The 27616-nt window shown below is 38.7% G+C and overlaps 1 protein-coding gene across 6 annotated transcripts in view; it reads right to left on the minus strand.

The window, feature by feature from the left end:
- TNIK (TRAF2 and NCK interacting kinase) overlaps positions 1–27616 on the minus strand; it is a 308720-nt gene that overhangs the window by 99838 nt on the left and 181266 nt on the right. For all 6 annotated transcript variants that reach the window (XM_060767526.2, XM_060767524.2, XM_060767528.2 and 3 more), the window contains exons 6-12: positions 23844–23934; positions 23260–23390; positions 19039–19093; positions 16599–16677; positions 6202–6377; positions 3767–3833; positions 1931–2135 (exon numbers count right to left, since the gene is read on the minus strand). In XM_060767526.2, coding sequence (XP_060623509.1) covers positions 1931–2135; positions 3767–3833; positions 6202–6377; positions 16599–16677; positions 19039–19093; positions 23260–23390; positions 23844–23934 — 804 coding nt within the window. The remainder of the gene's footprint in view (positions 1–1930; positions 2136–3766; positions 3834–6201; positions 6378–16598; positions 16678–19038; positions 19094–23259; positions 23391–23843; positions 23935–27616) is intronic.

Here is a 27616-nt window from a genome sequence, read left to right on the forward strand (position 1 = left end):
AAGGTTTAAAAAGAAGTATTCTGTTCTGCTAAGAGAACTACTTTTGTGACCCACACACAATGCACAGACCAACACTGTTGCATTGTGCTCTGGGTTTATGGGCAACATGATGGCAAGACAAAGCAATATCTGAAGCAGCCTTCTTATATTTGGCAAGCTGAACAATGCTGTTGTCTGATATATGTTTCGCCTTCTCGTTATAACCCTGGAGGGGGTTGCAAATAGCAGCCTTGGAAAATAGCCATTCACTTTCCCTGGAGTGGCACAAAGTCAGCTGCTTGACATTCTTTCATGTTTTAAATTACTAGCCTCAGGCTTCATTGTCCATTGCCTAGAAACCCAAAGAGCAAAAAAGGCAACTTTGACTGCATATAATGAATAAGTGAAATGACTGGTTCCATGTAACAGGAAGGTCCATTTGTTCAAAGCCTTTGTCCAGTGACTTCTTGGCACAGACAGCAAATTGTCCCTTTTTTCCTCCCCCAAATGGGATGGAATGGCTTCAATGCGAGTGGCTACAAGAGCATCACAAAAGGTAAGGACAAATGGGCACTCTTTGTCACCATGTTCTTTAGTTATTGAACAAAGGGATCGTTTGATTAAGTTAAAGAAGCCTGGCTTATGAGCAAGTAGAACTGACAGTTGCTTGCATACAGGGTGAAGTGTAGCTATTGAGTGTTATTGAGAGTTAGGTAATTAAAAGTAATGAATAGAGTGTATACATTCAGTCTAGAAAATACTAGTAATCATGTTGAGATAAATTCAAAAACATAGCATATAATATTGGATGGCTGGGTTCAATCCACTTGAATATTTCAGCTGTGGAAAGTCTGTGACTAATGAAGCCATTCCCTAGCCAAAGAAGTTGCAAACATCACTTGAAATGTTCCCTGATTATGAAATGCTGACAGGGTTGCATGTCATCCAGAGCATGGATGGATCTAAAGGTAGTCATGTTGGTTCTCTTCCTTCTAATAAAAGTTCCCAACCTATGCTGTATTTTATGTTCACAACCCCTCTATCCGTCCATCCCATTCTTTATAGCCTCCCCTTCCCACCAAGCTGGCATACAACAGAGAGGAAAGTAAAATACATACTCATATGATTAAAAACATGTCCAACTAGCCATCCCCTGCTATGCGTTGCTGTGGTCCAGTCTGTGTATATGTGTTTTGTGTGTATATATACATGTTTATGTGTACACACACACACACACACGGTTTTGCACGTGTGTTGTATTTTTTTGCTTTTTGGCTTTTAAAGTCTCTTCTGCTGTGTTTTTCAGTGTTTTTATGAGTGATGGTCACTCGTTTGCCTGATAGGTGTATTGTGTCCAAATTTGATATCAATTCATCCAATGGTTTTTGAGTTATGTTAATCCCACAAACAAACATTAGATTTTTATTTATATAGATTACTGTTTTTTACTGTTTTAATGAATGTTTTATTTATTGTTTTAATTGTTATTATATTGCTCTGTTATATATAGTGGCATTGAATTGCTGCCAAATGTAAGCCATCCTGAGTCCCCCTTCGGGGGTTGAGAAGGAACGGGATAGAAATACTGGAAATAGATAAGTAATAATAAATAGATTACAAAACTTTCTCTAGCATAACAAATAAGAAGCTTGGAATCTATTTTTTTAAAGAAAATAAACCTTAGGAAATCATATTTATTTGGATCAAGGTGTATGTATCTTTGGATTCAATTTCATTCTGTACTTAATCCTTCTTTCTTTCAGATCATGTCATGATACAGTTTGGAAGAAGCATCCACTTGGACTTTGCATTGCTATTCAATTTGGTTCTGAACCATCTTTAATCAGCTGATTTTAGAAAGAATGAATGATGTTCAGATAAGAAGAAAAATTATTCTGAGCAAAGAGAGCATGGATTCTTAATGCTACATGACATAACACCCATCTATTACCTCTTCTAGCCTCCGTCTCTGTTCTTTCTGTTCTTCAATCCTCTTTTGCCGTTCTGCCAACAGTTGACGTTTATGTTCTTCATTCTCCCGTTGCTGCTGCTCCAGCTGCTGCCGACGAAGGGCCTCTGACCGCTCTTTATTTGCAAGTTGAAGCCTCAAGAAGTCCCGTCTTAATGTTGACTCACCAGGCAGATTTAGGATGGAGCTTCATAGCGAAAGACAAATTTGCATCATTCCAGCAGAACATTCTCATGAAGGTTCATATGACATACAGAGATAGCCTCTAGATGTACAAATCTGAATCCATCCTACATATTCATGCTGTCTTTATGAAAATATGAGACAAAATTATCCACCTGAAGAGACTACCACATGGTTAGTCCTAAAGTAACATTATCTGAGGCAGTCTGATTCGTACATTTTATTCTTTAAGGAAATGTGTGTTTGCAATGCAAATCATGATGAGAACTAAAGGAAGCATTACATAACTGATTTAGATTAATACTAAATTTAAGTCTTCCAGGATACTCATAATCCAAGAAGGGCTGAAGGGTGGATGCTAGCTAACAACTTTTTTCTCCATTACAATATGGAATTCCACACTATTTTTTTTTTCAAAATGGATGTCAAAAGCATGGTAAATTAACTATGAAAATCATTTGAGAATTTAGATTGAAGACACAATTGCTACAAAATCAGTTACTTGTCACACTTTACATGGAACATAATTGCCACATATTGGCATTCATTAACATGCATGTATTTGTACCCAGCTCAAAGCTCATGCTGTTCTTTTGCAGGATTCAAGTATTCAGAAAACTTTCTTAATACAAGAGTCTCTCAGCAATTCTTATTTAACTGAATTTTACAAATGTGGAAGACTCAAGTAATACATTTGGGGGTGAGAGATCTGCAATACCTTAGGTCAGTGGTTCCCAACCTGTGGTCCGTGGACCACCAGTTATCCGCAAGAAATAAAATATGGTCTGTGGCCTCACCATTACTACACTATCGCAACGAGAGTGACTGGTCTCATGAACCCCTCTTATTGTGCCGAGGCTTACTGAATATGGTTTTCTATGGGTGAGCAGATGGTGACTACTGGATGACATATGTTCTGTATCAGAAACTAGAGCTGATGTGGTCTATCCAATGCAATTTTACAAGTAAAAGGCAGCGCATCATTCTCCTTACATGTAAAAGGCAGCAAATCAGGGAGAAAATAGTTTAGCTCAAGCTTCTCCTTGCAATGTACTCATTGTTTATGGAAGGATATTTTTCAAGGAATAAACTTGCACATGCAGCCTGAAGGCATGTATCAAGACACATGGTATGATGTTCTTCCAAGTACAAATTGAAGGTGACCAGCATGTTCTATAACAATGTCATGTCTCTTCTAAAATGAGCACAGCTGTTAGCTGCCATGCAGAAACCAAAATATTCACAAATAACAGAGGTAGCAAAACAGTTTGAGGTGATGGGTTACATTTCCACCTGTGTATCACAGATGTATTAGTTCAGGCTCAAGTCTGCTTCTAGTTGTAGTTTTTAAATTAAAAAATAACAACAAACAAACCTTTCAGAGCTGCCACTTCACTTTCTCCTATCTGGTGGTACTAACCATATGTTGAGATTTCTGTTAGAAAAAAACCCTTAGGATGCCCAAAGGTTTGCAGTACATCATACCTGGCCTGAAATGTAAGGGGCACAGTCCATGGCTGATAGAAATCTAATTTTAGAGAGAGCTGCCACATTTGTATTTGACTTTCTTTTATCAAATACAACTCAGAACATTCCTCGTAGTCACATGGGCAAGAATGGACAATTATTTATTACCTGGGTTCTCCAGAGTCATTTTCTTCCTCTTCCTCCTCACTTCCACTGTACTCGTATTCCGTTTCATCTAGGAACATAATTGAATGTCAGTGCCCTTTACGGAAACCATTCGTTTTTCTGCAAGATGAGAGCCACAGGGTTCTGGTCTGAGAAAAGCAAACTTTTTTTTCCATTTTAATATGTGGTAGCACTGGATAAGGATATTGTTTCAGGAATGACTTGAATTCACATCACCAAACAAGTCTGCATTGAGGCAGAGATACAAACCTTGCCAATGTGATTATTTTGAAAGCACACTATATTCTATTCATAAGGCTCTCTCTTTTGAAATATGGAGGACATACTGCATTCACTAAGCTAATTTTTATAAGTTGTATATAATTTCTATCTATGTATTTTCAGAACACTATTAGATGAAAAGTAAATGGGCAAATGGGGATTCTTTTGTCACGAAGGACTGATTATTAGTCATACAAATCTCACTGATTTGTGACTCAGTGTTGGTAAAACAGGGAAACGCAGGAAATGACCAATGAATCCATACTTCTTTTCAGGAAGGGATTAGAGTATAAATATATATATTGAGGTATGTTTAAAATGTATTACTAATAGGCCTGAGAGAACACACAGTGGGATATGAATCTGAGGTTTGAGTATCATTTCAGAAGAGCAAAAAAGAGGTATTTTGCTTTGTTAAGTGGAAGAGGAACAGATGTTCTAGACTCAAATGGATCTGCATTCACTCATAGATATCTAGATGTTTCCTAAAGCCAAGATGAGTAGATACTAAAATTTTAAAACTCCCTTCAAATTCAAGAGAATTCAAAAATTATCCTTAGCACATTTATTCTCAGAGCTCCAAGTAGAAGTTCATGAACATACATACATATATATACAGAGAGAGAGAGCAGTTACTTTATCTTTGGTATTCACTATTTTAGATAGTGTTTCTTCTAAAGTAGGGGATCTTGATTTAAAAGTAGGGGTTTGTCTGTGGAAAGAGTTGGTGCTTGAGAGTTAAGTAAAAGTCCGCAATCTTTCCCTTGAAAATTTAGATTGGCATTCATTTTAGGTGGGGAAAGAACAAGGCAAAGGCAGAGAAAGAGTGATGTGTTAATTTAAAATATTTTATAGGAATGTTTACTGGCTTTATAGAAATTCATATTCCAAACTAAGTAGGCTGAAAATGCATTTATTTAACAAGTTTCATCTGATAATAGTTCTTTATTTTATGAGTTGGTTCAATTGAAATAATATCAATTGTTGCAAAAAACATGCCACTTTTATAAATATTATGGCATCAAACACGATGGTGTAATAAACTTGGCGATTCGTTGTCTGTTTCTCTTGAAATATTCATAGCATATTCATAGCATTTTTACAGTGCCATATAACTTAACAAAATGAAAAATAATGTAATGGATTATGCAAAAACACTAAAATGGGTTGCTATGTCCCTATTGCTGTTAAGATAAACTGTTGCATTTAAACACACAAACAAGCCAAAGCATGTCTGTGCCATGGTTACTGCCTATATAACCATTCAAGAGTACCATGTTCTGGCTGGAAAGGAAGATCCATTAACATCAACATATTTGTTCCAATTTAAGCCTGAGCTGGTAACTGAAGCTTCATAAAATCTTAGAGGTAGAAAGCGGTGAACTAGGGCCCTCTAGTTCAACTCCACTGCCATTAAAAACACACATCTAAAAACCCCTAAAAGATGTCTATCAAGCTCTGTTTAAAGACCTCCAAAGACGGTGAGTCCTTTGAGAGAATTTATTCCACTCTTAAGTAGCTTTTACACTAGTGATCCTTACAAAAAGTTTCTTCTTTTGTAGAGGTGGATCATGAAGTAAACAGATGTAGAACACAAAGAGTGTTATTGGATATTTAATCTGAAAGGTGGCTTCTCTTCATCTGGACTAACTTAGGAAGCCTCATGATCTCTCTTCATGTTCTGGGAAGTATTCCAACCTATTCCTTCAAATTCTTATTTTTCTTTGTTCCAGAGAAATTCTAGTTTTCCTTCTAAAAAACATGAGTCAGCATGGTGTAGTTGTTTAAGTGTTGGGCTACAACTCTGAAAACCAGAGTTTGAATCTCTGCTTCGACATGGAAACCTACTGAAGGTCCTTGTCCTTCAGCAAGTCTCAGACTTGAGCAAGTCTCAGACTCTCTGAAAAAGGCAAAAGGCAAAGACAATTATTGCCAATAAAACCCCATGACAGAATCCTCTTAGGGTCAATATAAATTGGAAACCACTTGAAAGCACACAACACATTCAGACACCTTCCAAGAATAGGGTTGTCTCTCATTCCGCATGAAATATATGAAAAATCTGTTGTCAAATAAGGTTTTGTGAGCTCTTTTGTCATAGATAACTAACACAAGTATCCCTCACTGGTAGCACATAAAATACATTTTTGTCTTACCTTTCTCCCCACGTTTTTTCTTCGTTCTGTCAATATGGTCCTTCAGCTGGATGCGGACTTGCCTTTCATTAGGCTGGTCTCGAATAAATGGGTGCTTCATCAGCTGTTCAGTCGTGGGCCTCTGGCCATGATTCTTTACCAAGCAGCTTTCAATGAAGGACTGGAACTTTTTTGACCTGTGCATTATCATGGGGAAAACATGAATAAATAGACATAAGTTAACATTTGGTAGCACAGATCTATTTGGGACAGGAACATTGAAGATACTACACTTCCTAGCTCCTGAAGTGTTTCTTTCTGGCAGACCAACAACATAGAAAGGAATAAAAATCTAGTTCTCCACTTCTACTAACTTGACATTTGGCTTTAACACCACCAGACTAAAATTTTTGGCAGCTTCAGCATTTGGGACTACATTGGAAATCCGATGTTCAGAAACACCTAGAAGTTAGATTGTTGACTTCTGAGGTCCCTTCCAAAGCTATAATTCTGTGAAGGAAGATTGTGTACAAACTAACTGTAAGCATGAAACTGCCATGAAAATGATATGCCAAAGGATCTGGTCAATTCTATTCCACTAGTTAAATATTCATCACTCTTAATTCCCAGCAACTGATCTTCAACGGAATCTGGAAGCTGCATATAACTACCATATATTGTCCAGAAGACAGTTGTAGCTTCGCCTTAAATAAATTTAAATGTCAGGTATTGTTGTCAGAATAATTTATTATTACTTAGAATATCTTACAGAAGTTCTGGCTGCTCCCTTTTTTCCTGAAAACCAATAAAAGGTTAATTTTTCAGGGCATGTGACTTGGATTTTTAGAATTGTTTTCACTTATAACTACAAATTCTTAGAACTCATTTTAATCCTATTATCAAACACAAATGGGCAGTAAAGATTCACAATAAAGAAATATTTTGATGGGCTCCCAACACAACATGCGGCTTTGGTAAACAAGAAAATTAGTTCAAATTAGTGCTGGCAGATAAGACCGGAAATCTTCTATGGTAGAAAAATACAGTTTTATCTTCCAATGCTGACAGATTTATAAAGGCTGTTTCTCTCAATACACTAATTGGAATATCAAAGTACTATCTTGGGATTCAGGAAGAGATTAAATAAACAATGTGGAGATGCCCACTTCTCTCTCCCTCAACATGTACATTGTTTGGCACATATGACATTAAGAAAAAAATACATACAAGTACGAGAAAAAGTTGGAAAAAAGATTCTAAACAACTGGCTAGTTCACACACTCATATTTCATAACTGTTCTAACAAATATAATTTTATTTTATTTTTTATTTAAATAGCCATCAGAGCCTAAAGACCATACGTTCTCTCTTATATGACCTCAACTATGCGAGTAAATTGGCTAAATTTATAAATTCTTTAGCCAGTTACACTGGACAGCTGAAAGATTCAGAAGTACTTAATAAACCAAAGGTCAGTATTTTATGAGATGACATTGGACACCCTAATTCTGTGTTATTTTGCATATCCATATGCACATGAGTAAGTGTGAGAAAGAAATGAAAATAATGTTATATTAAAGACGTTAATAAATTATTCACCTTGCAATTTACTTACATTATCCACAAAACACAAAAGGACTTGCTCAACCCTTTTGACTACAGGGATTCATGTGAAAGTCCACACCTTCAGAGATATTACATACCCTACCATCTTCATAGCTTTAAATGAACTTCTGAATGAGCCACAGGAGTGCAATGCATTTTCTGCTGCATTTTTTTTTCCAATGTTGAATTTCATTTCAATCTATGAAAGTCATATTGGATTTATGGGAGTGGGAGAGAGCTGGCTTTATTCCAAAGCACTTGCATAGATGGGCTTGTAAAAGTCTATAAATAGATGCTGTGGTCACTTCCCAGCCTTTCATCTACCATAAAATCTTGAAAGGAAGATCGGAGTGACCTTCAACAGGAACACGTAATCTAGAACACTCTTTTTCAAACACCAAATAAACAGGCCCATATATGATGCAATAGATATGTACCAGGACTATTTATGTAATGTAAGTTTTTGTGATATCTAGAATCCTTCTCTGCCTTGCATGCCACTGAATGCTGAAAATACTATACAGCACACAGTCAAAATATACTCTCCTCACCTGTTGCTCTAGAGAGGGGAAAGTAGCCAAAGGGAAGACTTCCATGTTGTAGAAAAGATTACCCATGTTGAGGTCCTGAAAGCAACCCCTCCTCCACATTTTTGAGTGCCAGATTCAATGGGGAACCTGCCTGTGTGTAGGCATAACCATTATTCTTTGAGAAACCACTCTCCTCTGTAGAAAGAAGTGAGAGGTGTCTAGCTACTCTTCTGTCTGCTGAGTTGGCAGACAGAAACACAGCTGGAATCCCATTGCTTCTTTCCACAGAAGAAGGAGATTGATTTTCTTGGTGGAGAGAGATGTATGGTTCTGTGCAGGGGAAGCAGGGGAAAGGGGGAAAAATCACTCCTGGATGCATTTTGGCGTGCCTTTTGGAGTGGACTACAAAATGCATCCTGTTGCCTTCAAGGAGGCTTGAAATTATTTTGCCTATGCAAGTCTTACCTGACCTAGTGGTTTCATTTCATATGTGCATATTGTTAGTTTTGAATAAATGGTTTTCTGACAGTATGTTGAATGTTATTTTTGTGGTATAACAACAACAACAACAACAACAACAACACCTGTCAGCTGCAAATAGCCATCTGTCAGCTTCAAAAAGCCACCCTACTCAGATCTGTATGCATTATTCACTGATACATAATGCTTGGGAAGTGTTCAACTTGTGATTTTGTGATACAAAATCCAGCATATATATATTGTTTGCTGTGACATACTGTGTTTTTGTGTCAGAATAATAATAATAATAATAATAATAATAATAGAAAAACTTCTCAAAGCACAGCAAAGAACCAGTACATCACGATTGTGGAAAAGAAAAAAGTTTGGATTATTGATGTCACCATACCGGGTGACAGTCACATTGAGGAAAAACTACAGGAAAAACTCATCCATTATCAGGACCTCAAATTTGAATTGCAAAGGCTCTGGCATAAGCCAGTACAGGTGGTCCCGGTGGTCATTGGTACACTGGGTGCCATGCCAAAAGATCTCAGCCGGCATTTGGAAACAGTAAACATTGACAAAATCAACTGCACCTTACTTGGATCTGCACGCATCATTCGAAAATACATCACACAGTCCTAGACGCTTGGGAAGTTTTCGACTTGTGATTTTGTGATATGAAATCCAGCATATAGAGCTCATTTGCTGTGTTTTTGTGTCAGTAAAATATTTATAGAAGTGTATATATAGCTCCACAATATCAGCATATTCTTATGATGTGGAAGGATGTGATAACTTTTGTTTAGTATTCAGGGATGTGAGTGCTTGAAAACAAAATATTCCAAAATCTTTCCATAATAACAACTTTGAAAAATGGACTTATTAAACTCTGTATTGCCATTGTCCTCACTGATATGCATCAATTAAAGCTTTTAGTTGATTAATCGAGACTAACAACTTCATCACACTAGAGAATGAATCCACTTTAAATCCGGTTTCTGCCTCCTGCAGAATTCTGGGGTTTGTAGTTTAGTGAAGCTGTTAAAGGTTCCTCCCTAAACTACAAACCTTAGAGTTCTGCAGGATGCAGCAACTGGATTTAAATTGGATTGATTCTCTAGTTTGATGAGGCCCTAAAGACTTTGAATCCTTATTAAGACTTTGAATCCTTAAAAAGAAAAAAAAAGAGTGGTCACTTTGACTCAGAGGACACCACATGAAAAAACAAGGAAGATATCCTCTTTACTTTGAGTTCAAACTGACCTAATGAGAAAGTTTCAGTTATACACAACACAGATAAATGCACATATTCAGAACATCAAACAACCATCTATCATGTAAAGCGGACAGTTAAAATGTTCTAAGAGGCCCAATGTAAGCTTATATAATTTGTTTGCATAAAACAATTTGCACAAAATCTACAGACCTTTATGATAGCAAGCATATATCTTAATCACCAAATTTACATTATGTTATTTTTTAGCAAATACCAACTGGCCAGGAACAGACTGCTTGTTAATACTTTACAGATGCAAAAAAAAAAATGTTATGAATACAGCTCTGCAAAAGCAGATCATAAGCCCCAGCTGCCACTGAACAGGATTGTCATTTTAAACATCCCTACATATTCTAGATGATTAATAGCTTCGGCTTCATTCATGAACATCCAAATGTAACACAGGGATATTCCTTGAAGCACATAGGGGAAAAAAACAACAACAAAACACCAGTCTACAAAACATTCACTACAAGACCACAAGTAGGCAAATAATTATAATGCAACCAAACTAAAGATAAGGAATTCTATACTTTAAAGGTAAGTGGGAATACACGTTTCTATGGCAAAAAGATCCTGTATCTTCCATTACTTAGCAAACAATCTGATTCATTCTCAAAGCTTACTGGGTCAACTTGGACTAGTCTTTGTTTCTTAGCCTAAGGAGCCATGGTGTCACAATGGGTTAAACCCTTGGGCCAGCTGAACTGCTGACCTGAAGGTTGGCATTTTGAATCCGCAAGACAGGGTGAGCTCCCATCTGTCAGTTCCAGCTTCCCATGCAAGTACATGAGAGAAGCCTCCCACAGGATGGTAACACATCTGGGCATCCCCTGGGCAATGTCTCTGCAGATGGCCAATTCTCTCACACCAGAAGCAACTTGCAGTTTCTTAAGTTGCTTCCAATACGATAAAGAAAATCCTAAGCATAGATCTATTTTAAGAATTCAAACAGAGCACACAATATGTTGCCCTCCAGAAGATGACTGACTGAAAATTCCACCATCCCTCACTACTTAGGGTTGAAGGGAGCTACAGTACAACAACTTGGGGAAGGTCACAAGCTCTTCACCTCTGGCTTCCTTCCCTTGAGGCCCCCTGCAATATAGGAATCTGTGCAAAGACCTCTCAATAAGGACTGGGTAACAATAGCCATAGTGTCCGTAACTGATCAGCTGCATGGTTTGGTTCAAGCAGAACTAACAAAGATCAAATACCAGACCTAAAGGGAGAGTACAGTGTGTGCATGCATGCATGTGCATACCCATTTGTGCACACAGATATATAGACATCTCTGAATGCATTGCGTTACAAGCCCAACTGACAAAACCCAGACATTCAATGTGAAAGCATAATCACAAGAAAGATAATGAAATCACCATTTTCAGCTTTAGCCAAATTGTAGGTAAGCGCAACTCTGAACTTGTATTTGTACCTTAAGGTAGATCTAACTCTAAAACTTAATGCAAAGTAGATGCTTGCATTTTGTTCTGAATTACAGAAAAGGACATGCTGAGGAAAATTGGAAAGGAGCCAACAAAATCATTTTGTATTGGCATCTCCAAAGTTCCAAAGAATTATCATGTCCAAGCCGCTAGTCCAACGCTAAGAGTGGTAACTTAATTTCCCATTTACTTTGCTCTCAACTTGAGTACCCCACTTTTGTCATGTTCTTTCTGATCAAACAACTGGCCTGGGGCAAACTATGGTGAATGGATCAATAGAAGAGGATACACAGCTGTGTTTATCTGGCACACACAGCTGTCCAGCTTCTCCTGCCTAATTTTCATGGGAAGATTGGATCCCTTGTTCTTTCCCATTTGTGACTTGAAAAGAAAAAAAAGGAAGGGGGAGGAAATGCAGGAGCCTATCATCGGAATTACAACAGTCTACTAACCATTAATGTCTGTACAACACATGTACTGAGTTACTCAAAGCATACCAAACACATTATCTCTCCAATTCGGAATATATTATCTCAGATACGTACCCCAATATTATCTGACCCATGTTATAAGTACTGTGAATTTTAAAAAATCATGAATTTAAGAAGAAGTGCCAAATTTTGAACCTGGGATCAGTGACAGCATCAGAGAAAAAAAATATAGAAAAGACAGAAAAGGGGCCAAAATACATTTCTGGGAATTTTATCCCAAGTGTGAAATTTTTGAAAAAGAAATACATTGAGACACTCCCAACACATTTTCTCGAAACAAAGGTGTATTGGGTTGTGGTGTGTTTTCCGTGCTGCATGGCCATGTTACAGAAGCATTCTCTTCTAACATTTTGCCTGCATCTATGGCAGGCATCCTCAGAGGTTGTGAGGTCTCACAAGCTCTGAGGATGCCTGCTATCGGTGAAGGCAAAACATCAGGAGATAATGCTTCTGGAACATAACCATACAGCCCAGAAAACACATCAGAACCCAGTGATTCCTGCCATGAAAGCCTTTGCCAATACAGCAAAGGTGCATTGATTTCAAACATAGCAGACTTTCAAATAAGCATCCTATTTAATTTCAATTTTATGATGCAATTATAGTTCTTATTTGAATGTGTCTTCATCTTAAGAAACCACATTGCTTCTGGGGAAGGGAGAAACCACCCTGGTAAGATTATCTCCACCTCCTTTGCCATTTATATCAGGGTATAACAAAGCAATCTGCCAAGCCTGACAGCTTCATCTGAGGAAGGTGAAATCTGACAAGAGGGAAGCCTGTCCTTTATGGTAAAATCAGGGAGTGGGAAGAAAGAAAGAAAGGACATCCTCAGTGTTGCAACTGAAAGTTAAAGAGGGATAGTTCACCCGAAAGAGGACTAAGTAGTGGATTCAATCTAAGCCTGCGCTTGTCAAATATAACTGACTGCACTACCCTCTGAATGACCCCGGGATTAAAACTATTACGGCTAAGTATTACAGCAAGCTTGTTGCTCTCCCTCTGCCTATGCTTCTGCATGTTGATCCTTGTTTTTCCATCTGTAAATCCAATTTTGGAACTATGAATAAATAAAACCCATTCTGAATATTCGGTCAATTTCCCAGTGTAATTTTTGAGAGACTTCCCCCATGAGGCTTTATCTTTTACCTTCCCTGTAATATCTCATTTATACAGATCATGAATGCACTCAGCTCCAGCCTGATAAACATGGCACACTGGGAGTGATCACACTGCCTAAGTCGACCTTGTTAGTTCTCTATCAATATAAAAATCCAGTTTCCTTGTATTTCTTCATTTGTTTCTCCAGCATATGAAAATGGTTGGATGATTTTTCAACAGATCTGAAAGGTACATTTGGGATGGTTTTGGTTTAAAATATGGTGTGCCAAATGTCTTGGTTGGGGTGGTGAGGACACCCAGCTACATTAAAAAAAAAACAAGTCTAAAACAAGATCAACCATTAAAACAAATTTCAAATAAAATAAAGTACATTAAACAAATATTTTTAAAAGCCTAGTGTATGATCTTATTTTAACTTCTATGGCATTTTTTTGTGAAATTGTGAGATCTGCAGAAGTCAATAGGATGCAGCTATATCATGGCCAGGTCTGACTTGGGATGTCAGACTTTGCAATGGCAGTCCACGCTCTGGTTATATCCCGTATAGATTACTGCAACACATACTATATGGGGTTGCTTGAAGACTGTTTGGAAGCTCCAATTGGTTCAATGGGCAGCAGCCAGATTACTCACTGGAGTAGGGTATATGGAGGACATAACCCTGTTATGCCTACTCCACCGGCTGCCAGTCTGCTACAATGTACTGGCTGGCTTTAGTCTATAAAACCCTAATGGTTCTGGCCCAGATTACCTATACAAATGTATCTCCCTCTATGAACCAACTCGGAGATTAAGATCATCTGGGGAGACCCTGATCTCGATTCCACCTCCCTCACAAGTGCGATTGGTGGGGACGAGAGCTACGGAACTCCCTCCCCAATGAAATTAGATCAGCACCCTCCTTCCTGGCCTTAAGGAGAAAGGTAAAAACTTGGCTGTGGGACCAGGCCTTTGGGAAGTAAGCAGTACAAGGAATGATCAGGGATTATGTGCAATAGGTATGATATTTGCAACAGCCAGGACTACGATTGTTGGATTGTGTGATTTTAATGTTTACATTGATATGTTTTTAATTTACTTTTTAATGTTAAAAGATGTTGTGTTTTATGATTTAATTGACATTTGTATGTTATTATCATTATGTTAGTTTTCTGTATGTGAGGCATTCAATTTTGCCATAATTATGTTGGAAACCACTCTGAGTCCCCTGCTGGGGGGAATAAAGCAGTATACTAGTGAAAGTAAGTTTGTTGTTGTTCATTCGTTCAGTTGTTTCCGACTCTTCGTGACCTCATGGATCAACCCACGCCAGAGCCTCCTGTCGTTCATCACCACACCCAGCTCCTTCAGAGTCAAGCCAGTCATTTCAAGGATGCCATCCATCCATCCTGCCCTTGGTTGGCCCCTCTTCCTTTTTCCTTCCATTTTCCCCAGCATAATTGTCTTCTCTAAGCTTTCCTGTCTCCTCATGATGTGGCCAAAGTACTTCAACTTTGTCTCTAATATCCTTCCCTCCAATGAGCAGTCGGGCTTTATTTTCTGGGGTATGGACTGGTTGGATCTTCTCGCAGTCCAAGGCACTCTCAGAACTTTCCTCCAGCACAACAGCTCAAAAGCATCTATCTTCCTTCTTCGCTCAGTCTTCCCTATGATCCAGCTCTCACATTCGTAGGTGACTATGGGGAATACCATTGCTTTAACTGTGTGGATCTTTGTTGCCAGTGTGATGTCTCTACTCTTCACTATTTTATCGAGATTGGACATTGCTCTCCTCCCAAGAAGTAAGCGTCTCATGATTTCCTGGCCACAGTCTGCGTCTGCAGTAATCTTTGCACCTAGAAATATAAAGTCTGTCACTGCCTCCACGTTTTCTCCCTCTATTTCCCAGTTGCCAATCATTCTTGTTGCCATAATCTTGTTTTTTTATGTTTAACTGCAACCCAGTTTTTGTGCTTTCTACTTTCACCTTGATTAAAAGACTCCTCAGCTCCTCCTCGCTTTTGGACATAAAAGTGGTGTCATCTGCATATCTAAGGTTGTTAATGTTTCTTCCAGCAATTTTCACCCCAGCCTTGCATTCGTCAACCCCTGTACATCGTATGATGTGTTCTGCATACAAGCTGAATAGGTTGGGTGAGAGTATACAACCCTGCCGTACACCTTTTCCAATCTTGAAACAGTAAATAAGTAAGTAAGTAAATAAATAAAATAGCAGTTAAAGTGGAAGCATTGTGTTGTGTTTGAATTATATCATTGGAAAAGTCCTTAGGAGTGAGTAATGGGCCAATAAACTTATATTCCAATTATATATAGAAGTCAACAACTGAATCCAGTTTTAAAAGCAAAGAAAGGAGCAGGTAACACCTATATCACATACTGCCCAAGTTCCCCATCGACGTTGCAGAGTTTAGGCTATCACTGTAAAATAAAAGGATCCCCATTTCCATTTGTAATGGAAAGAAGAAAGGCTCCACAAGATGCTTGCATCAAAAAAAATACCTGCAACCATGTGTGGTACTATTTACTGATATAAAATTTTGATGAAAGAAATGATGGCAAGTATAAATTTTAAGAAAAAACAAAATTGATCTGCTGGACTAAACATAGACTAAAGCCATGTTAGCACGTAAAACGGGGGGGGGGGGGGGGGATTTGTTTCATTTGATTCTATCCTGATAGCAAGGAAGAAGAAAAAAGAAACATTCCTCGCTTTTATTAGAATTAAGTCCATTTGAAAACGGATGCAGCGACGCTGGAAGGAGAATGAAGTTGAGCCATTTTATTCCCTTCCCATTACAATGTGTAGCAGCAGGTGATGCTCCAAATACTTCTATATATCAGCAGGTTCTATTGAATTCTTGATCTTCCACATTCAAGGGTTTTGCAGCAGTGACCCATTTTCTCTCTCCATATTTACCAAGTGATCTCCAGCTCAAGGATTTTCACATGCTAAGTCAAATGTGGCCATATGCTCTAAGTAGGCAAAACCTAAAACCATTTAAGATCACAACTTTGAAGCCACAGAACCTTGAAAGGAACTGCTGACCTTAGATTTTTTTAAAAAATGGCTTTTCATGTGAATTCAGGGCTTCCTAAAAAACAAAAAGGCTGACAGGTGGCAAAATTCTTGCAATGTTCTGTTTCCAGTGATGCATATTATGGAGGTTAACTGCCCCATGTAGATTTTTAAAGAGCATGAGACACTCCCTGAGTTTTCCCGGGAACTGAAATATAGGAGATTCTCAGTCAATATGCTACAATAAATGCCCACACTCTCAGGTTGTAGGACCTCACAGTTTCACCATAGTACTGCTCACATGCTTGCTTTTCACCAACCACAATAGGAAATCAAACAGACTGTTTTCATTGCAGAAGAATGTTTCTGTGTTTACTTGTTCTTGCCCAGTATGCAAACCAGATATAATGGCTTTTTAACAGTATGCAAAACATAGACAGATGGAGAGGAGTGGGCAGAGACACTCACCATTTCTTTGATTTCAACCTGGGAGCTGGATTCCGAGGAATGAGGAATAACGCTCTCATGGGATGCATGTCACAAAGGGCTGCAAAATCATAACAGAAGGCATCAGGTACAAAACATAAAGGAATATGCAGGGCATTCTTTCAAAGCCAACACAATTCTAGACTACATTAAAAAGAGCATAGCGTCCAGTTGAATTCATGGCATCACTCCTTTCTGCTTTGTTCAGACTTTACCTGGACTTCTGTGTCCAGTTTTGGGACATAAGTCCTATGAGGACTGGCTTAAGGAGTTGGGAACATTTGCTTGAGGAAGACTGAGATGTGACATATCAGCCATCTTTAAAAATTTGAAGGAATGCCAAATACAATAGTGCTTCATAAACTAATTGATAAGGGAGACTGGTTTTCTCCGCAATATATCAGTAGGCAATGCCATATTGCCATAGATGCAGGCGAAATGTCAGGAGAGAACATGGAGAGGACATGGCCATATAGCTCAAAAAAACCTACAAATGTCAGGAGAGAACATGGCCATATAGCCCGAAAAAACCTACAACAGCCCAGTGATTCCGGCCATGAAAGCCTTCATCAATACAATGCCATATTTGTCTCTTGTTTCTCATCCTGGAGGCTCCCATCCTTCCTAAGAGGTCTGATGTGATGGATTAGCTAGGTTTTTCTTCTCCAAGGACTGACACTATATTTGCGGCCATTTGACAACAACTTCTTTCTTCCCTGGAAAACTTGCTATACACCAATAACTCATGGAGTGGCACCAATAAACAGACCACCATCACATTGAGTAGAACAGCACTGTTTTGGAGACCTGTGAGAAATTAAAATGGCAGCCCCACAATAGCATTACAATAGGTCGGTCCATGACCTGCTATTTCTCTCACTACTCCTACTTTTAGCTCATGTGACAAAAGGGAAAACCCTTTTTCCTCTGCAAGAAAACAGCATTCATTCCTTCATATGTGAAAAAGTAAAAAGTCACCATGAAGTTTGGACAATGGCACTGAGACCTGTAGCCAGGTTTTTTGCACAGTCTCATCCTTTCATTTGCTTTGCTTCTTGGTATGAGTCTCTCATACCAAGTTGGAGAGTGAGAAAGGGGAAGTTCCATGTTTATCTTCAATCTCTCACAACTATACCCATAGGAGAAAAGAAGCCCAATATTGGACAAAACAATAAATATATGGTTTGTTGTAGGTTTTTTGGGTTGTATGTCTATGTTCTAGAAGCATTATCTATTGTCGTTTCACCTGCATCTATGGCAGGCATTGTGAGGTCTGTTGGAAACTAGGAAAATTGGGTTTATATATCTGTGGGATGTCCAGGGTGGGAGAAAGAGCTCTTGTCTGTTGGAGGTAGGTGTGAATGTTTCAATTGGCTATCTTGATGAGCAGGCGAAACATCAGGAGAGAATGCTTCTAGAACATGGCCACACAGCCCAAAAAACCTACAACACAGTGACTCCAGTCTTGAAAGCCTTTGACAATACAATAAATATATGAGTAAAGAGGATAAAATGCTGGTCACAAATAAGGAGTGGGTGGCTGTGCTTGCGTGCGTCAAAGTTGACACACCATTCAACTGACACATCAAATTCTACCAATTAACTGCTGTCAAACATTGTACACTATTGTACATGAAGCCACAATTTGATGGTGCCTGAAGAACAGGCCTGTTTCCGGGCTTCAGCAAACTGCTTTTAAATACCAAAGGTTATTTTATTACTTTCATTTATTTCAGTTTTAATTGTGATTTTTTTAAAAAGTGCAACCAAGATGAATATAAAAGGAGCACTGCTACATCCACTTATTATCTATTTTTTAAAGGTTATAATTGGAAACATTCTTTTTCTGAATTACAATTTTTCAGAATACCATTACTTTTCTAAACTCTGAAATGCTAGGGATGTTGGGTGAGAGCACTGATAGTCAAAGCAGTGGTCTCTAGACTGATTTTTTTTTGCCATGTATTATTGGCTCCTGGTCTGTGGCAAGTCTCTAGGAAGCAAAAAATAGTTGCAACCAACCATTTACTGGTCACTGGAACAAGGTGGGAAAATCCTTGCTGATCCCCAACACAGAATAGTTCATATTAAAGGATCCCCCCTCCATTATTCCAGGGGCCAGAAAATACTTTGATAGGAGACTTCCAATGAATTCCAGGTGTTGTAGGCTATATTTCAGAGGAATGACCTGGCAAAATCACCTGAGTGTCCTTTGGCTTAGAAAACCCTATGAAATTTATGGCGTTGCCATAAGTCAACGGGTAACTCAAAGGCAAATACACACACATAATGTCAACACTCTGCTTGGAGATTACTTTCCTGTATTTTTATCACAGCCAACTGGACCCCTTGCCTAAACATAGTGAATCTTAACAAGCAAACATCAAAGGAATGACAAAGCATGAAATTGGGTTGCACTCACGTGGAGCTCCTTCTGCCATCTCAATAGCTGTTATCCCCAAAGACCACAAATCGCTCTGAAAGAAACAACCACCAACAAAACTGTTAAGAAATGCACAAGGCTGCAACAAGGGCCATCTGGAAGAGCTAAAGATACATCAGAAGAAGTTTTCAGCCATTTCACTGCTTTAAGGATTTGATCTGTAATGTAAAAAAATCCTGATCTTCTAGGATCAGAAGGTTTAGGCCTCTCAGACATCATTATTTTAAATGTTCTTCCCATAATTGAAGGCACATACGGACACACACATAGCTGGAACTGGAGAGCTGACCTGCCCTCCTCATGATGGAGAGAAGAAAGAGAACCCAAAACAATTGCTATCTGAGAACATTGAAGCTTTGTAATCCTATGTGATCCTCTTTCAATAACAAAAGAATAACTCTTTGAAATGGAAAAGCCCAAGCAGGCCAGCAGTTAATCTTCCTGCAATAACATCAGGCAATTATTTATCATTCCCCTTCACAGGATCACCCTTCTGTCAATTCCTCATTCCTTTGAACTTTATCATATAACTCTTATAGGAATAAAAAGGACTCTGGGCTACAATGTCTACACATAGAATACATGTACTATGCACAGTAAATACAGAACACAAGAATCATGTGGTCCGTGGGTCACATGAAGCTCTTGAGGGGAGTGAAGCCCATGTCTTCTCTTTCAATCCCCCCTGATCTCTTAATCCTTTCTTTCAAGGAATGCCCCCCTCCATAGAGTTTGGAGATATGGTCTCAAAACACTGTATGGAGCTGGGGAGGGGATGGGTGGGTTAGGAAGACCTTGAAACAAACAAACAAAAAAACCCCTCTCAGACTTTCAGTTGCTTCTGGTGGTCTATCAAAGGACCCAAAGAGCCAAATACAGCATCCAACAAACTCACAGTATGCCAGACAAATGCATACAGTATAGCCACTACAGTATTAGAGTAGGGTCAATTCTGAGCTAGAAGGGAGAGAATCTCTAGAGTGCATTTGTGGTGCTGAACAACAGGATCAACACAACTTTTAAACACATGCATATATAAGTCATATTGTATTAAAGGCAAAAGCACAGGGAAAATCTACCCAAAGATTCCAAAGCACAAGAAAATCCTCTTCTCAGTAGGTGATTTCCAGTGAATCCCCGTCTCACATGAACTTCAAAGGTATATGTGAGGATAAATGGCATATAAAAAACCTCGAGCCCCTAATTGAAAAGGAAAGATACTGATAAAAAACATAAAATATGCACACAAGTGGCTTCTAATCTAAAAAAAAAATGAAACAGAAGTTGAATAAGGCCAGAAAAGAGTGACCTCTGAAGATTAACTATCTAAACACCTACATTTATCTAGAGCTTGGAGACAAAGGGACAAATCTGACCTCATTTTGTGTTAACACTCTTTCTATGTAGTTTGGGGGCAAAACTGCCCCAAAATAAAAAGCAGTTATTTTAAAAATTGGGACTTTTAGAGACTGGTGGAAAACTTCAAGGGCTATGAAAATGAAGTTCATGGACTACAATTTGCCCACCTCTATGCTAAATCCAAGGAGCCTGATGTTCTCCTAGGAAAGGTCAAATTGCTATTGCCTTTTTCAGTTGGACAAGCTTCAGCACAGCCTCCTTTGATGCACTGATGCATTCAGCTCAGCATCTTAATTGAATTAGTGGAGCTGAAGATATACGCCACAAAAGGACAAGGGTTGAATGCCATCACTGCTATGTTCTGAAATGAGCTCCAGGCGATGCTTGATCAAATTCAGCCTCAATTTTCCTCTTCTTACACTCAAGACACTTCCCTCATGGCTCCATCTCCTGGAGCTACTGGTCAAATCAAGGAGACATTTCGTTCCATTGCTGGCTGAGAAGGCATTTGGGAACAACTGTGTCAAGAGCCTAGGACAACTGTTAACTTCTTGTCAATCAGCTAAGTGACCAGAAAACCCATATCTGAAGTCAGCTTCACTGTTTCCTAAGAGCATATGATTAGGTCTGGATGTACCAAGTGCTTCTCATGCTCATAACTGATAAAAACTTGCAAATGTGGCTGAGAAAAAGAGAACAGAAATGGTTTCTCAGATATTTCCTCCAGAGATTCTGGGAATTTCTCCCACTTGTCTTTCTCTTTGCTTCCTAACTTTGGCAACTTCCACTTCCCAGCTGCAGCCTTTTCAATCCTGTTGTCTCCTGTCACTGAATTGTGATTCCCCTGGCATACATGTTACTCATGCTGTTGATCTGGGGAACTTTTCTAGATGTTGTACTCAACCAATTCGCCAACACAGGCAATTTTCAGGGATGACAGGCGATGCAGTGCAATAACATCTGGCAAGCCACCATTTTCCTACTATAGTTATAGAGGTAAGACTTTTCATTTACTTAAATTTTTAAACTGGTCTCCCAATTTTATGATTTCTCTTTAATCTATTTATTTTAATTGTCTAGCCTTCTACAGAATTTCTAAAGAGAGCCACAATGACTGCATCTTTTACTTGTTAATTTACAAGTCAGGTTTTTTGAAGATGTTGGGAAAGGTGTGCAGTTCCATATTACTGGCTGGAGTCCAAAACCATCTGGCATAAGGCCTGAAATCCAAACTTTTAATGGCAATGACACATCCCTAATGAATATCAAGTTCACTTTCCAGTGACTGCCTGCCTTATGGACTGTTCATCTCTCCAGATTGTGTTCAGAATAGAAAAAAAATTAACAAGGAATCAATATGGTTCTGGCAAAGCAGAAAACCTTCGCTGACAAGCTTTTGACAGGCTTCACTCACTCAAACAACTTCTCTTTGCCTGTAAGTGAGCAGGTTTAGGACAGAATGATTCCAACTGTTATTTTAAATGTATTTGGCATGCTTCAAAACATTATAGCTTGAACCATGGAAACTTAAACTCTCAATGCACTTCTACAGAAGACCTAAGGATTTCTGTCTTGATGTTACATGTTTGTTGTTGTTTATTTGTTCAGTCCCTTCCGACTCTTTATGACCTCCTGGACCAGCCCATGCCAGAGCTCACTGTTGGCCATTGCTACCCTCAGCTCCTTCAAAGTTGAGACAGTCACTTCAAGGATAACATCCATCCTTCTTGTCCTTAGTCAGCCTCTCTTCCTTTTTCCTTCCATTTTCCCCAGCATCATTATCAAGCTTTCCTGTCTTGTCATTATGTGGCCAAAGCACTTCATATTTTGCCGTTAACATCCTTCCTTCCAGTGAGCAGTTGGGCTTCATTTTCTGGAGTATGGACTGGTTCGACTGATTTGATCTTCCTTCAGAATTTTCCTACAACACCATAGTTCAAAAGCATCTATCTTCCTTCGCTCAGAATTCCCTATGGTCCAGCTCTTACATCCATATTTAAATCACTATTCATTTTTAATCCCATCTTTCCTCCAAAATCCTTTGGCAATCTTTGGTTTTCCCTTATTTTATACACACAATAATAATGTAAGGCAGGCTAAGATAATAGATAATTATTGGGGATTTGAGCCTGAGTTTTCTCATTTATAATCTGAGACACTGTCCACAAACCACAATGCTTCTCCTCATATGGGATAAATGCATGTACAATTACACTATATATTATAATAATTATAGAGCATCCAAAGAATCGATATTTGAAAATAATGGACGCCTATACATTTCAAGTGATAGAGACCCAAGCAGCTGTCTAAACAGCATAACCATTTTGGACACTCCACAGTGAACTTTTTGTTTCAACAAGCCTTGGAGAACTAGTGGCTAATGGGGAAAGGACCTTTAATACGGTGCTATATAGTCAGTTGCTGTGCTGTTTTTTTTCTTTTTACGGGATCTGTTTTAAAATTGCTTTTAATTATATTTATATTTTTCAACTTTTATATGGTTTAGTGATGTGAATTTTTATTGTATTTGTTTTAACTTTGTACACCATCTTTATAAGGTTTATAAAAGCATGGGACATAAATAAAGAAGCAATTGATGGTGATCATGATAATGAACAAAAAAGGAACTAAGGGGCTTCAACTGAAATCCAGGGTCTAACCCAGGCAAGGACAAACTTGGGGCCTCCAGGTGTTTTGGACTTCAACTCCCATAATTCCTAACAGCCTACTCATTGTTAGGAACCGTAGGAGTTGAAGTTCTAAACACCGGGAGAGTCCAAGTTTGCCCAAATCCAGTACTGATCTCAGGATAACATTAGTCAATAAAAATGTAAATACCTTGAAGTCATAAGTGGCATCAGGGTTTTCATCACAGGCAATAACCTCAGGGGCCATCCAGTATGGAGTCCCAATGAATGTATTTCTTCGGCCAACTGTCCTGTCAAGCTGAGCACTGACTCCAAAATCCACTAGAAATCAAAAACCATAGGAGAGTTTTGATAAAGTTTAAAGCAGTTTGACCAGCCTCATATCAAGAAGGAAAAAGGCAACAACCCCAATTAATCTTCACATGTGATGAAGGCCCTCTTCCCACAATCTAGGTACAATCATTGGAAGTTACATGAATTTTGAAATGAAATTCTACAGACTACAGCTTAAGAAATTCTGAGAAAGTTATTTAGTATTCTTTAATGGCAATGAAGATTTCTTTAATGGTAATGAAGATTCAATACGAATTACCTTCTTTCCAAATTACTTATTTGGGATGGTATGAAGGCTAGCATTCTTTACTTCTTAGAAGAACCCTTGATTTGACATCAGGCAAAGAATCACATTTCTTAGATGATCATGACAAATGTACTCTGTTTAGGAAATGTTTTCCTCAAATGGGTGTGTGTGTGCTTGTGTGTGAAGATTCTTACCTAGCTTTACTTCTGCATTTTCTGTCAGCAAAACATTCTGTCCCTTAATATCTCGATGGATTACTTTGTGCTGGTGGAGATGGCTCAAACCCTGGAGAATTCAAAAAGAAATTACCTTTCATTTTTCCCCTAGGCAAAGTGAAAACAATGACATTTATTTTATATAGTCAGCTAGCCACACACACCACAAATATCGCACAAAGCCATTGCTATTATAAACAGATTAACATTTGCAAAATTGATATCAAAGATGCATTGAAATAAACAAAGCTTCTTTTTCTGTTTGTATTGATGTAGTGCTCCAGATCTGTCCCTTACTCTACAAGTTGAGTGATATTTATAAAGAAGACCATCTTTTAAAATATATTATTAACATTGTCTTGTCGAAGGCTTTCATGGCCGGAATCACTGAGTTGTTGTAGCTTTTTTCGGGCTATATGGCCATGTTCTAGACGCATTCTCTGCTAAAGTTTCACCTGCATCTATGGCAAGCATCCTCAGAGGTAGTGAGGTTTTGACCTAAGACCATTGCATGGGGCACAGCCTCTGTGTTTTTCATTCATTAACTGGCTATTAGTATTGTTGTTCCTTAAATAATCAATTCAACTGGAAATACTATGTTGTTACAGTTGTCTTGGTATAAAGTGCTGTTACAAGAATTAAAAATGTGTGAAGGGGGAAAACCAAGCTTTTTGACGCTGGAAAACATGGCAGTGCTCACCAAAAAATGCTGGTTACTGGCATCAATTTCTTCTCATCTCCCCACTTTTTCTGTTAAAGATGATTTTACAGAAAAGTCCCAATCCTCCTCCACATGTTGGTTGAAACATTAATTTATATCCCACTTTTCTCCCAACACAGAGCTCCATCCAGCAAGAAAACATAGGTGGGTGCAAAGGTTTGGGGGTAGAAAGAGACTGCTTTTTTTCACAAACTGCTGGTGACAAATTCCAGAATGGTAAGTATGCCAACTTTTAAGGTGCCTTGGAAGTTTTGTTTATGTTTACAACAAAGCCTTGACAAGTTCATTGTGGCAGAAAAAATCATCGATCTTACACCCCAAATATCCATTAGTCTTCCTGAAGTACCAAAAGACACTTTGTTTTCCATATAGAGAAGCTTCACATGTACCTGATTTTATCTGCTTGATGTTGATTTCTTTTTTAGGTATTGCATTTTAGTGTGTCGGTTTTTTGAACTCCCACCATGAAATAAAGAGACCAGACACAAGAAAATGGATCTAATAGGCCATTTTCTGACCTTTTTGTTGAAAGAACTCGTAATAACATGTAAAGGGAAAATCTGTAAACACATAAAATGTAACTTTTGGGTTAATGGTCACCTAGTGAGCCTTGTCCCTTGGCCAGGTGTCACTCCCTCTGACCACCTTCAAGGTCATGTGTTCACCAAGGATCCTGAAGGCCAACCAAAATTCTTTGGCTGCACTGTCAGCTGATCATAGTTGGAAGGCCATCATGAAGTTGCTTTCTCCCAAACTGCTGTGTTTTTTTAAAGAGTGAGAACTCTCAATCCATCCCCAAGGCAGGCATGTAGCCGGGGGGGGGGGGGGGGGGTTCAGCCCCCCCCCCCCCCCTGAAATTCTCATGGTGGTCTGCGAGAAGGCCTTACTGGTACATTATTTAAACTGTTATATTATTCATATCATGATCTGATCACCATGCTCAATATATCCCATATGCATGGGGGTATTGAGGTAACGATACAAAAGGTTTGCTAGGATAGACCCTCTTTCACTCAGACTTAGCCCCCCCCCCCCCAAATCAAACTCAGCTCCCCCCGAAACAAAATCCTGGCTACTGGCCTGCCCCAAGGGTAGCTTCCATTTTAGGGACTTTTGTGGACGTCCACCCTTTACTCCTAAGGCAGGGGTGCCACAGTGCCTACAGTGACTATTTAACCTTTAACATGCCTTGGAATCTTATTGATGACTCAAGGAAACCTATTTAAATGATGCCACCCCAAAGCCAATTCTCACACCCATCTGAAACAGTGTTGGGTTAGGCGAAAAAAACCCCAATGCAAACTTGGGGGGGGGGGGATTCCTACCCAACCCTTGTGCAACCAGTCTATACTCACACTAGTCCATAGGGTGAGAGGGTGGGTCATGCTGGCACGAGGCAAACTGAAAGGGGGGAACAGAGCAACCTCCTCCAACTTGTTGTTCCACCGCTTCACATGCATGGGCCAGCAAATCAGCCAGCCTCAACCATGTCTGGCTCCGTCATTCAAACTGCCTCCCCCCCCCCCCCAAAAAAAACCCCTAAACTTTGGTTGGCTGCAGGTAGGGCATATTTTAATTTACCACAATTTGTCCTACAACCAATTTCAATGAAGAAAAACATATTTCAATATATTATATTAAAATTATTAGTATATATGTCAATATATTAAAATATGGATATATACTGTGTATACTGTAAAGGGACAATATAAGCACAAGCTCTGATTTATGCTGTAAATTTCAGATACGATTCAGCCATATCAAGTAGTTTTTGTTTCTCACAGATTCATTGGTAGAGAGATAATTGCATGTTTCAGGGAAGCACTGTAGCTACTTTTGGAAGGAAAACGACTATAGAAAATTATTGTTTTTTCCTCTTGTTGCCACTATCTATGAATCGAAATTTCGGATTCCCTGATTTATTGATGAAATTAAACTTGGGGGGATGGAGTGCACACACAAGGCACAAATTACTATGTAGCCTGAACACTACCTTAATCGGATCATATCTCATATTAAAAGCTTTTCTTGACAGCTAGGAGTAAACTAGGTTGCCGTTGTACCTTTTTATTAGATCATTAATTCTTCCCTCTCATTTTGTAAAATCCATTTTTATTTCACACATCCATGTTAAGAAGGTTTTAAAAATAATATCCACCCAAATTGCAATCCTAATAAAGTATAGCTTACTTTCATGACTAAATTCATATCTACTTCGTGTCCACAGCTGGATTCATATTTGTGAAATGAAAATTATTTTCACTATCTACCGCCAGCATTTATTTCCATAACATCAGGACTGCATTTTTTAAAACAAGAGCTGATCTTTTTTTATTGCATGGATACACAAACCTATACTGTGAACAAAAAGATTTCTCCTTATTTTATACATTAGATACTCTGGCTTTATACATATCATACAACATCTAGGCATATGAAGTTACCTCATACTGTATCAGACCTCTGCTCCATCTAATGCACCTCTGTCTGCTCAAATTGCCAAACATTCCTCCAATGAAATCTACTACCTAATTCTGCTAGCAAAAATCCTCTTTTTAATGGGAGAAGCTGGAAACTGAACCTAAGCAATGTAAGACTTTCATGTCCTACGCTCAACTATTAAACTGCAGTTCTTTTCTAACTGCTTTCATACCCAATAAGTGTTCTGATGAATATACATTTTAGGTACTGTTCCATTATCTGGGTGGAGGCCACTAGATGGCGCTAGAGAGAGAGGACTAGTCCATTTTATGGGGTGGAAGGTGGGTTGAAGGAGGAAAACCATTTTCCCTTGTTTTCCTATGATTCCCCCCACCCATGCCCCCGTCATGGAAACAACCCTTGTTTATGATACTGGAAGGGGAGGGAGGGGGAATAACCAGCAAAAACAGGGGAAATGGTTTTCCTCCTTCAACTCCCCCCCCCCATGCCAAATGAACTACCCTTCTCTCTCTAGCACCTCCTAGTGGCCTCTGCCTGGATAATGGAACAGTATCCATTTTTAAAAGTACAGTATAGTCTCGCTTATCCA

Source organism: Anolis sagrei, chromosome 3 (assembly GCF_037176765.1).
Source record: "Anolis sagrei isolate rAnoSag1 chromosome 3, rAnoSag1.mat, whole genome shotgun sequence".
Classification (NCBI taxonomy): Eukaryota; Metazoa; Chordata; class Lepidosauria; order Squamata; family Dactyloidae; genus Anolis; species Anolis sagrei.